Consider the following 12,500-nt stretch of genomic DNA (forward strand, 5'->3'; position numbering starts at 1 on the left):
GAGTGCAGTGCAAAAAATGTATAGGATTGCAGCAAGAAATGTATAGGATCCAGCAAGAAATGTATAGGATGCAGAAAGAAAAAGAACGAGACGGGAGAACGAGACCCTCGACGAACGTGAACACAGACTCACACAGGATGCTGCTGCAACAACGATGAGGAGGGTTGGAGAGGAGCGAGGGGTTGGAGAGGAGTTAGGGGTTGGAGAGGAGTTAGGGGTTGGAGAGTGAGGACAGTGAGGGAAAGATAAAGGACAAAGGTTTAAAATTGTTGTGCTTGCTGTCAACCAACTTGTAATCTTACATGAAGATGATGATTTTTGCAACTCACTTGCGATCTTGATCTGCCAAGGCCTTCCTAACTCCAGCAAATGAGACATTGCTCTCAGTGAGTGCTGGAAGTATGTTATCTTGAGCAGTCAGGTTCTGTTCAATGTACTTCTTCAGTTGATCGTATTTCTGAAGTTCTGTGTGAAACACTTCCTAAAGAATAAGGGCAAAAAAAAAAAAGTTGTTGCTTTTTAGGTATTAAAATGCAAGGTCAGATGCAACAGTTTAAAAACAATTGCCAAGGGACATCATTAACACAAGTCATTTTTAATACAAATAAAACGAGTCGAGTTATACCTTTCAGTAACACTTATTCAAATTCTTAGGCAGCTGGGATTTTATTCGACACAGCACTGGTTTGCAAGAACAGCAGTGAGATCTCTATTTACTGAGAAGTACAATGATACGATCATTAATGAAGCTATCAAATACGTGACACAATGATGGAAAGCAGCAAACGCATGCATAGTTACAAGGAACCACAACAGATGAAGGCATGGCACGCAAGATGGAAAGAAGGGTCCCCAACCATTCTTGTTAGCAGCAAGAATATCCTCAATAGCAAATGCAAGCTGCTGTTCACTATGAATCTAAAAGATCATATATGTCACACTACATAGTCAAGCCAGTACGAGGAATCTGCTGTTATGACACAATGGTGGTAGCATAGAAGTGTGCATATGCATTAGCAAATGGATTGAAGATTTTACTTTTTGGAAAAGCTGAATCCAAAAAAAAAAAAAAAAAAAAAAAACACCTTCAGAGGCCATTTTTCCCCGCAAAGCGGGGGTTGGCCTTTTCCGGGCACCGTGGTTGTTGTTGTTTTTGTTGGTCCCCTTTTTGAAGCAATGTTTTACGGCTGGATGCCCTTCCTGCCGCCAACCCTGTTTGTCGCCTTTTACGACAAACAGGGAATTACCAGTGAATTGGTACTCAATTAGCCGACCTCGGAAGGATGACAGGCTGAGTCAACCCCCCTGGCATTAATTCAGCGATCGACCGGGATTCGAACGCAGGATCCTAGGATCCTAAGCTGGCACCCGAGCCGCTAAACCAACACCAGGTTTGCTGGTGTTGCTGAACAAAGTAATTTGCTGAACAAAGTTGCTGAACAAAAATCTGAATCAAAGATCGAAGTAATTTGGTTTAAGGTTCTTCATAGAGCCCATAACACAACGCGAAAATACAAATTGTGTGTAGCGTTTGCCAATGACAAAAAAGACATTACATTTGAGAAAGCAGTCTATATCTTTGGCCAAACATAAAAACTAGTCCATGCAACTGGTGAATTATATTGACTGCAACACAATAATAAAATTTTGAAATAAACAGATATTTAAGTGTACTTTGTTTTCCCCAACTTGCATTATTTCCTCCAATAACATAAACATTGATGCTGGCAAAAAGTCCAGGAATCAGACATATTAATAAGAACTGAGGTTGGCCTGTTTGGTATTCCCATCCAAGCAAATGGATAATGATGTTGGGATCCCAGATTCAAATTCCACGTACCAATACCATTATCACATACATCCGGGTGGCAGTTTACAAAGCACCGAGGACAGAGACAACAAGCGTTACGACTAGGTCCCCCGTCGGGGAAGTGATGTGAGTTGACAAAGTGGAACACGCAGAAAACATGCGATGATATGATATTTCGCTCACAAGGTTCAGACATACATGGAGGCAGCCATCTTGGATTTTGACGTGGCGACCCAATTTTCAATAGCGTTCTTCCTTATGCCTAGATACACCCACACACCAGAAGGTACTTCGCTTATTTTTCAAGATATTTCGCTCACAAGGTTCAGACATATATATGGTGGCGGGCATCTTAGATTTTGACGTGGCGACCCAATTTACAATAGCGGTCTTCCTTGTGCCTAGATACACCCACACACCAGATTAGACGTTGGTACTTCGCTTATTTTTCGAGATATTTCGCTCACAAGTTTCAGACATATATATGGTGGCGGCCATCTTGGATTTTGACGTGGCGATCCAATTTTCAATAGCGTTCGTCCTTATGCCTAGATACACCGACACACCAGATTAGAAGTTGGTACTTCGCTTCTTTTTCAAGATATGCAGGTTACAAGGTTCAGACATACATGGCATCAGACATACATGGCGGCGGCCATCTTGGATTTTGACGTGGGTTGCACCCACACACCAAATTCAAATGCGGTCCTTCGCTTATGCACGCACGCATGCATGCATGCACGGAGGGGAAAGCCATAGTCCCCCTTTCGCTCCGCTGTGCGACGGGGGACAATACAATTGCATGTTTGGATCAATTGGTCAAGTGAATATATATATATATATACTAGCGGGGTCACCCGTGGGAATCCCACGGGCATGGATGTGTGTGACATTTCGACATATTGAGTTAGATGCTGCACATTCATTTTTACAAAATGGTTACTGGCAAGTCATCAGATCCAGAAATGGTGTGATGAACACAATTTATTTATTTCACATAATATGTGACCCCTCACTCCTCTCCACCTGACACTCTCCTGTCTCCACCTGACACTCTCCTCTTTCCACCTAGCACTCCTCTCCTCTCCAATCCCTCACATTCCTCTCCTTTCCAATCCCTCACCTCTCCAATCCCTCACACTCCTCTCCTCTCCAATCCCTCACACGCCTCTCCAATCGCGCCTCACACTCCTCTCCAATCGTGCCTCACACTCCTCTCCAATCGTGCCTCACACTCCTCTCCAATCGCACCCCACACTCCTCTCCAATCGCGCCTCACACTCCTCTCCAATCGCGCCTCACACTCCCCTCCAATCGCTCCTCACTCTCCTCTCCAATCGCTCCTCACTCGCCTCTCCAATCGCTCCTCACTCGCCCCACCAATCGGCTTTCCCCGTCTCGTTTCTCTCGTTTTTCTCCCGTCTCGTTCTTTTTCTTGCTCCAAATCGGCCCGTCTCGCCCGTCGGCCCATCGGAATCGGAAATCGGCCCGTCTTGCTTTCGTGCTTGCGCGTAAATAAAGTGTTCATTATACCATTTCTGGATCTGATGACTTGCCAGTAACCATTTTGTAAAAATGAATGTGCAGCATCTAACTCAATATGTCGAAATGTCACAAACATCCATGCCCGTGGGATTCCCACGGGTGACCCCGCAAGTTTGCATTGACGTTCGTCGAGGGACTCGTTCGCCCGTCTCATTCGTTTCATTCGTTTTCTTGCTACATCCTGTTCAAGTCTGCGTTCTTCATCGAGCGTCTCATTCATTTTGGAAATAGAAGTTTCCATGCAGCGCATGAATTGTCACGATCCTCAAGAGGAATTTGTCTCGTAATCATCAAATGATAAATGGCAAGTAAATTATATTGTGGAAAATTAAAGATTTAAAATAAACCTATTTAAAGTGTATGCGCACATAACTAATTTTAAAAAACGAACAAATAACTCTTGGTAATTTCCTGAAACATATTTTACTTCCGGCTAATAATGTTGAATGAAATAAAAATGAAGAAATATATGTCGGCATCATTGTTGACGTTTTTGTGACGACTGTCATCAAACGAAAAAGTAATATATCTTAACGGAAAAGCAAAAGCGAATTTTTAATATATATCGACACGTTGCCGTCGGTGTCATGTTGGGCGGTGTATTATACACCACGACGCGATTTAAAAAAATATATCTCTGCATTTTCCCACGTGTGTGGAATGTTCTCAATTATTGCTGACACCGAGTCCAAAACCATCGATAAAAATGAAATCATATGGTGAGTTAGATTGGAGATAAAGGCATGAGAGAGACTCAATGGCCTTGAAGTTACAAGCCTTTGAGAATTCATTTCGTTCTATAAACGGCAACTTTCATCGGATTTTCTTCCCGTTTTTTTTCAACCGAGTCGAAAACTATGTTAGCGACTGTGAAAAATGAAATGATATATCGAATTTGATTTGAAATAAAACTGAGAGAGAGAGCAAGACACCACGGGCCTACAAAACAGGCCTCAAAGCTATGCGAGTTAATAAAATGGTGGATATTTTTTGTTTATAATTATATGAAGCTACTCCCAGAATGGGTGGAGCTATGGGTGGAGCTACTTTGCAAACCGAGTAAGCCACACCCCGGACAGACGCCCAACAGACAGAATCATCTACGGCTATTATAATATAGATATATATATGTATATAAATAAAAAGAAATAAATATTAAATAATTTGAGAGGTTAAGAGAATGGATGCATAATTATATTTGTATGTATAAATATATATAGATATACATACATACATACATATATATATATAATATATATATAAATATATATATATATATAAAAATATATATAAATATATATATATATATATATATATATATATAAATATATATATATATATATATATATATATATATATATATATATATATATATATATATATATATATATATATATATATATATATATATATATATATATATATATATATATATATACAGTGGAACCTCTAAATCCGAATTTAATTCGTTCCAGCGGCAGTTCGGATTGGGAAAAGTTCGGAATTAGAAACTATTTTCCTCATAAGAAATAATGGAAAGTGAATTAATCCGTTCCTGGACCCCAAAAACCCATTATCAAGACACTGTTAACTGCAAATACACATGATTCAAGGTAAAATAAGATGAGTAAATGCCCTAAATATCAACTAATAATAATAATAAAAACAAGAAGTAAATGTACTAACATGAAAATAACTGCATTTACCTTCGTGGAGAGTTCTGATGGTGCATGTGGAGGCTGGAGAGGAGGAAGGAGGGAGAGGGTTTTATTGCTTGGAAGGTGAGGCACCTTCCAAGCTAACATCAGATGACTTGACTTACGGTGTTTGCTCTCTTTGTCTCTTAACACCACTTGTAGAGGGTTGGGGCTCACTAGGCTTGCTTTCTTTAGAGAACCACCTCTCCAAAGTTGCCTGGTGTTGGCGACTTTTCTTAATTTTTCTGAAGTGGTCAATCACATCGTCACTGAACAAGTTAATGCTCCTGTTAACCACTGCTTTAATAGGGTGCCACTTTTCAACAATGGCCTGTGTTTTAGACCAATGGAAGCACAGTTCTCTAATTTCAGCACTGGAAATATGAACGACGCTCGCGGCGGGAAATATGAACGACGCTAACGCTATGTTGGCGGTTCGGTTATAGAAATACATTCGGAATTAGGGACAAAATTTTCTCGAATTTACGGTTCGGAATTAGAGTAGTTCGAGATGAGGGGCGTTCGGAATTAGGGGTCACTACTGTATATATATATATATATATATATATATATATATATATATATATATATATAGATATATATATATATATATATATATATCCCTTTGGTGTGTAAAGGTCAAAGGTCGTGCCCATAGTTATTCCATATGCAATCATGTAGCAAATCATAGATTTCCTCCTTGTTCAGTAGTTATCTCATTATGTGCATTAGATTAAGGCTTTGTCTTCCATTAATTAACACTCCATTGCACCGAATTCAAATAAGGTAGATTCCCTTCACATTCCCCTTTTGTCATCGATTGCCAACTGCATTGGGCGGTTTTCTGCATTCCGCTGCTGCTTTGGGGTTGTGGTTTTCGCCGCAAAACTCCATTGCGCACGAGGTCATCTCGGAGCAGAAGGTGGGAGGAGTCAGCCCAGCGCCAGGAACAAGGCGTGGCCTTGCAAACGCCTCCTCTAGGGGCGGGAGTTAATAAAATGGCCGAGGCGAGCTCACCGATGGGCGTGTCGTGGAGGCCAGCGGCTTGATCACCCCAGGGGCAATAAAAGCGCGCGAGCAAGCCATTTGACAGAGAGAGCGAACCCGTCACGCAACGGTCCCACGTCAGATGCGGCAGAGATAGCAGCTTGAACCAACTGAGCTTTGAAACCACCGCAGTTTTTGACCACGGCAGCTTTGAGCGGTGACGGCAGTTGCAGCCTCGAAGCAACGTCGCAGTACGAGAGACGGTTGAGGAGAGCCAGCAGCTGCCCAACTCGAGCCGCGATCATCCCAACCACCCGGATCCTTCCCGCCATTCGTTCCTGCCATCATCCCCCGTGTAAGTCTGATTGTTCGTCCGTCTTCTGTGTTGTCCTGGGGTTTAAGCAAGACTGTTTATAGGTAAGCTAGTATTTGCACTGTGTCTCTTCTTCTTCTGTGTTTTATTTTATTATCTTTCCTCCTCCTTGGTTACTTTTCATCGTGTACATAATAGGTAGAAATAAATCATATTCGTATTTCCTACTGCTGTCTTCCTCTTCTTCACATCCGTCGTCTTTGTCTTTTCCCCATTGAAAACCTGTGGCACGATTTGGCCAACGTTCAAGGATCGGGTCTAGTTTCTGTTAATAGTTCGTGCCGCGGTTGCTAAAACCGCTCGGCAATTAACATCTGTCTGCGGTACGAACGGGGCTGTGCACCTGCCTTTCCGGAGGTAGCTGGGCAGCGTCAGGGACCACGTCGGTCAGTTATAGAAGAGGGGATTAATCCCACCTCTAAGGGGAACAGGCCGACGTTGGGTTCCGTAACAATGTGTCGGGAGTGTCGGATTCGGACCTGAAGCGCGAATAGCGCGCTCAAAATTACGAGTGGCCCGAGATTTTATTTTTAAATTCCAAATTTGAAAATCGCGCCATGGATGATCAAGGCGACAGGATGCCGGTGGGGGAATTAGAAGAGGGGTTAGGGGTAACCCAGAACCCCAGGGAAATGTATATGGAGGAGGAGAGAAATGAGGATGTGGTTGAGGGGGCTTCAGGTGCACAAAATGGTGCCCTCGCGCACGTGGTTGCAGGGGCACAAAATGGCGGCGCCGCGGAGGGCGAGCCCACAGTGGCGGCTGGGGACGCTGGGCAAACCGGGTTTGACCTCAGATTATTTTTGACCCAACTGAATGCAAAAATGGATAGGATGGGGGGCCAAATGGGGGCAATGAGGAACGAAGCGCGGAGTACCAGTGAGCAATTAAGAGACGGGTTAAACAATATGGACAATAAATTTGAGGGGTTAGACAATAATTTTAAGGGGTTGAACAATAAATTCGAGGGGTTAGACAATAATTTTAAGGGGTTGGACAATAAATTTGAGGGGTTAGACACGGGATAAAAGGGGTGAAGAACGGGTTAACGAGGCTAGAAGACAAGATGGAAGACAAATTGTGGGAAATAGGGGAGCAATCCGCCCGGGAAATCAAACAGATGGGGAACCAGATAGAGTAGATGAAAATCGGGTTGGAAGGTAAAATGGATGCTCAGAGGAATGAATTGGAACAGATGAGGGCGCCATCTACTAAAGAAATGGAGGAGATAAGACGAGGTGTGGGCGAGGATGTCTCGAGGGTACCCGAGGAGGTAAAGCGAGGTGAGGAGCGTATGGAGAAAGAGGTGAGAAGGGGGACGGCAAAGTTACAAGGGAGCATAGAGGAGTTGACGCAGGGGGTGGAACAGCTGACGAAGGGACAAAAGGAACCAGTGGAGCAGGTGGAAAAGAACACCGGTACTAGGAGGGTTGAAAACGACACAAAAAGAAATCAAAAATGAATTAATAGCGACGAAGAGGGAATGTCGGATGGTACATGAGGGGTTGACAAAGCGTTTGGACGAGGTGACAGAGGCAATGGAGACGAAGGACCGGGAGGTGAGGACGCACATAGAAATGGTCAAGGTGGCCTTAGAGGACGAAATTGAGGAGACGCACCGGGAAATAAAAGAGGTGAAGCAAAAGTTGGAGGATGTGGAAGAGGGGGTGAGTGAAATTAAGAAGAGACGGAGGGAAACGAAGAAGGAGATAAAGGAGGAAGTGATGGAATATGTGCAAGGTCTGTGCTCAAATCGTGATGATGTGCTCACTAATCAAATAAAGAGTTTGCAGGTGGCGAAGGAGGTGCGGAGACGAGGTGAGTGGCGATATACTCGGAAATGTATATGGTGTGAGGGGAGATTCAGTCGGCGTGGGGGTTGGTTTGGACCCGGGTGTTCGTGAGAGGCCGCTGGTAAGGTGTGCGACAGGTACAGAGTGTGAAGGAGGAGGTGTGCGAGGATGTCCGACTATGGGGTGTGTGAGGAAAAAGTGCGCGCCGAGGAGTGAGCGTGCTGTCGAGAGAGTTGGACGTAGCGCGTGTGCGGGGGGGGGCACATGGAAGCGCGTAATGGGGAGTGTTACAGGGGATGTAACGAGAGAATGCACACCTGTGGTGAGTGTTACGGAGGGTGTAACGGGAGTGTGTGCGCAAGAGGATGCGCGAAAAAGGTGTGTAACGGAGGGGTGCATGATAAAAGAGTGCGGTCGAGAGTAAGGGTGAATGCGCGACCGAGTGTGGTGGTGAGAGTAGTGAGAGTGACACGGCACGAGTTAGTTGTGGCAGGTGAGAGAGAATGTACACCTGGAATGGAAGGATGCACACCTGGAATGGTCGAGCGCGTGTGGGAATGCACACTCGAGGTAGTAGTAAAGCACGTGATTGGGTGTGCAAGTGAGTGCACACCCGTGGTTGTCACCGGGGATGTGACCGAGGAGTGGGCGCGAAGGTGTGTTGGTGAGATGTGCGAACGACAAGTGTGTGCTAAGGAGTGCGGTGGTCAGGTGTGTGACGAAGTCTATGAGTGTACAGGGGGGGTGTGTAAGAGAAGGTGCAATGACGGAGAGCATGGAGACAGCTGGATGTGTGAGCAAGGAACGGAACGCGGGGTGTGAGCATGCAAGTGGAGCATCGACATTAAACGGAGCAGCGGTTAGATCGACCTGTAGCCGAAGCGAGCCCTCGGTTCGTGCCGGGCTTCGTGTGCCACGGGAACCAGCGGGGATCGTAACTACGGCGGTTTGGAAAGAACCGCCGTACGCGATCCACGCCGGGCCGCGCTCTGAACGGCCGCGTCCGTGCTCCGCTAGGCGGAACGGGCGGCCCGGTAAGAAGGGTCGGGACGGCGACCCCTTTTGGTTGCGGCGTTCCGGCAGGGCGAGATCGGGTCATCAGGCGGGAGACCGGACGGCTCCGTGCCGAGGTGGACCTTGGGATCTCGGCCCGAGTAAACCTCCTTCCCTGCACCGAATGCCAGACGGATCCAACCGCCGGCACCGAACAACCCGCATTCATTGCTCGGCTTTGCGAAGCCGAGCTTTGGAGATGAATTGGCGCACCGAGAGGTTCCAGTGAGTAGACGAGTGAGGGTGATAGCAGTAGTGAATTTGAAAAGCAAAATTTGATAATTGGAAAATTTTTGATTGGTTGCAGTTGGATGAGCCAAATTGATAGTGAGACATGCCTGATGTGGTGGGATGGCAACTCTGCCATGTCTCACAACGGGGGCAAAGGAGCTATAGTTTATGGGGTTTGGCAGTGAAAACTAGCCCGGGAGGGTTAGGATAAAGTGTGTAGGGATCTAGAGAAGATGACCAAAGGTAACTAAGTTTAAGTAGCAACAGTGGACAGGTAGTGGGGACATAGAGAGGGTAGTTGGATGATAATGATGAGGGAGCGCAATAATGTAAGGGGCGACGGGGAAGCGCGAGTTTTAGAGGGAAACCAGGTAGATCAGATGATGCCGTGTGCGTGTTTAAAAGTGAAAAGGTGTATGGAGCAGTGTATGAGTGAGTAGTGGTGATTGTGTATTGTGTTGACCAAATGGTCCAGGGAGGAAGGAGGGTGCAGGAAGCACCAGTAGGAGTGATTGAACAGGTGAGCATGGTTGTATGGAATAAATGGAGTGGAATACATGGAGTATGGAATATATGGAGTATGGAATGGATGGTCGTGGAGTGAGTATGGTGGAAACTGAGTGGAGTGGAGTGGATGGTGCGAAGGTGTGGATGGTGCGAAGGTGTGGATGGTGCGAAGGTGTGGATGGTGCGAAGGTGTGGATGGTGCGAAGGTGTGGATGGGGGAAAGGAGGATGGACCCCTATCACGAATACCCGGGGAGGGTAGTTTAAGAGTTAGGTAGAGGGAGTAGGTAAATTGTGGTTGGATATTGGCATCTGTGGTGAGTGTGGAAGAATGGTGTTTGGATGGGTGCATTAGTGACGTGGAAATGGCTGGGCGTGTGGCCTGTTAGTGTGTGTAGTTGCTTGAGCACTCCGCCACTGTTAGGATGTCGGCCAGGTGAGGCCGCAGGTGGGCTCTGGGAGCCGGTAGAGTTGTGGATGGGGCCCGAGGATCCGGAGGACGGACCCGGATAGCCCAGTGCCAGAGAGGGCACCGAGTGGGGAGAGAGCCAGGAGGGGCCTTCCCCGATTTAGGGTAGTCGCAAGGAGCAAGGTAAGCTCGGGTGGCGACTTCAGTGGTGGAGGTGTGCAGGTGGGTAGACCTGCTGGGAGAGCCACACGACCCAGTCCTGAAATTGTGCAAGGGCACAGGGAGTTGAATCGGGGGAGTGAGACCCCAAATTGATGAAGCACCACAGTTTGGTCAATGGGAATTTGGTTATTAAAACCACATAGAGTAAGATTGCCAATGGTTTGGCAGGGAAAGACCCCAGGTAGTGTAAAGTGTATTAAAGTCATTTAGAAGATAGTTAGGATTAAGAATCTCCTCGCACCATCTACATCCACTCACCTGAGGTGACGCTACTCCACACCATGCCCTGGTTTGTTAGTTTTATTATTTTTGTGCAAATGTTTGGAATGTGGGACGCATCATGACGTGGGTGTGACATTGTGCTTTGTTGTTCCATCTCTCCCTCCTTATGAGGATTGATGATGAATTGGGTGATGGCAAATTTTGGTTAGAGGGATTGTGGGGACGAATTTGGAATAGGGAGATATGGGGAAGACGTGACAGTAGCGACGAATTGGTAAATGTGTAGATTTTTGGACATATGGGGTAAGGGCAAGGGTAGAGTAGGTAACAGGGGGGGGGGGGGGGTGACGTACGGTAGGGACGAGCTTTCTCACTTCGCTCTCCGTACGCATCTCGTCTTGCATTGCCTTGTTTGATGTGTACCCTTGTGACCTTACCCCTCGCTCACCTGTCTTTTGTTCCCCTGTCTCCCACCCGAGGACTGTGCTCTCTGGGCACCGAGGGGAGCGTGCGGGAGTCCGCCATTGTGTGCCCGAAACTCCCGCAACCACAGCTGTCTGCATCGATGCACCACTTATGGACCACATGTCTGTGGCTGAGCACCACTCATGGACCCCACGGGTTGGGGCATGGCCCCTCTGCTGGAACCGGCCATGATGGCCCGAGATCTTGCTGGCGGACCTTGGTAACAGGGCACCTTTGCCATACAGGTGAACCACTCATAGTCGGCCCTGTGGGCCATAAATAAAACACAATGGACACGTTCTGTGCTTGTTTTTATTGCTTGTTCTGTGCTTGTCCTATTGCAAATAGGCCGCCAGCAAAGAAGAAAGACACCATCTGGAAGAACGACAATGGCCAGCAGAGGGAGCCGAAGAGAAAGACCAGCACCAGGGGTTTGTTGGGTTCTTTTTATTATGAACTGTGGTGACTGTGCACCGATTGGTGCTTGGTGGTGCTTAGGTGCGTTTTGGTGCTTTCTGGTGCTTTCTGGTGCGTCGATGCAGGGCAAGCTGTCTCCCCCCAAAAAGAACAATTACAGGTCCTGGGTTAGTTTTGTAAATACAAGTAACATTAACTGTAAATAATGCTCCCCCATCGTTCATGTTGTAGTTTGAAAACCATTCCGCAATTCGGTTAGCTGTGGGCGTGAGTCTGTTAGGCAGGGTGCAATGGAGCAGCGGGACCTATTTATTTGTGTTTTAAAACTGTCACACTCAGGGTCAGGTTAAATGTAGAGGGAACTACACCTACGTGCCACACTAAAGGTAAAAGTAATAGGCCCGGGACGTGCCTAAGAGGAGGAGGGTGCGGTGTTGTGGATATGAGAAGTGTTTTTTATTGTTGTAAAATATCATCCTCCTTCCTCCATTTGATGTGTAAAGGTCAAAGGTCGTGCCCGTAGTTATTCCATACACAATCACGTAGCCAATCATAGATGTCCTCCTTGTTCAGTAGTTATATCCTTATTATGTGTCTTAGATTAAGGCTTTGTCTTCCATTAATTAACACTCCATTGCACCGAATTCAAATAAGGTAGATTCCCTTCACATTCCCCTTTTGTCATCGATTGCCAACTGCATTGGGCGGTTTTCTGCATTCCGCTGCTGCTTTGGGGTTGTGGTTTTCGCCGCAAAACTCCATTGCGCACG

General features: G+C 46.3%; 1 protein-coding gene across 3 annotated transcripts in view; it reads right to left on the reverse strand.

The window, feature by feature from the left end:
- The window catches only part of PTPN23 (protein tyrosine phosphatase non-receptor type 23), a 198,878-nt gene that overhangs the window by 64,829 nt on the left and 121,549 nt on the right, over positions 1–12,500 (reverse strand). For all 3 annotated transcript variants that reach the window (XM_078781746.1, XM_078781737.1, XM_078781750.1), the window contains exon 19: positions 330–481. In XM_078781746.1, coding sequence (XP_078637872.1) covers positions 330–481 — 152 coding nt within the window. The remainder of the gene's footprint in view (positions 1–329; positions 482–12,500) is intronic.

This window comes from Myxine glutinosa, chromosome 1 (assembly GCF_964187855.1).
Source record: "Myxine glutinosa chromosome 1, kmMyxGlut1.1, whole genome shotgun sequence".
Taxonomy (NCBI): Eukaryota; Metazoa; Chordata; class Myxini; order Myxiniformes; family Myxinidae; genus Myxine; species Myxine glutinosa.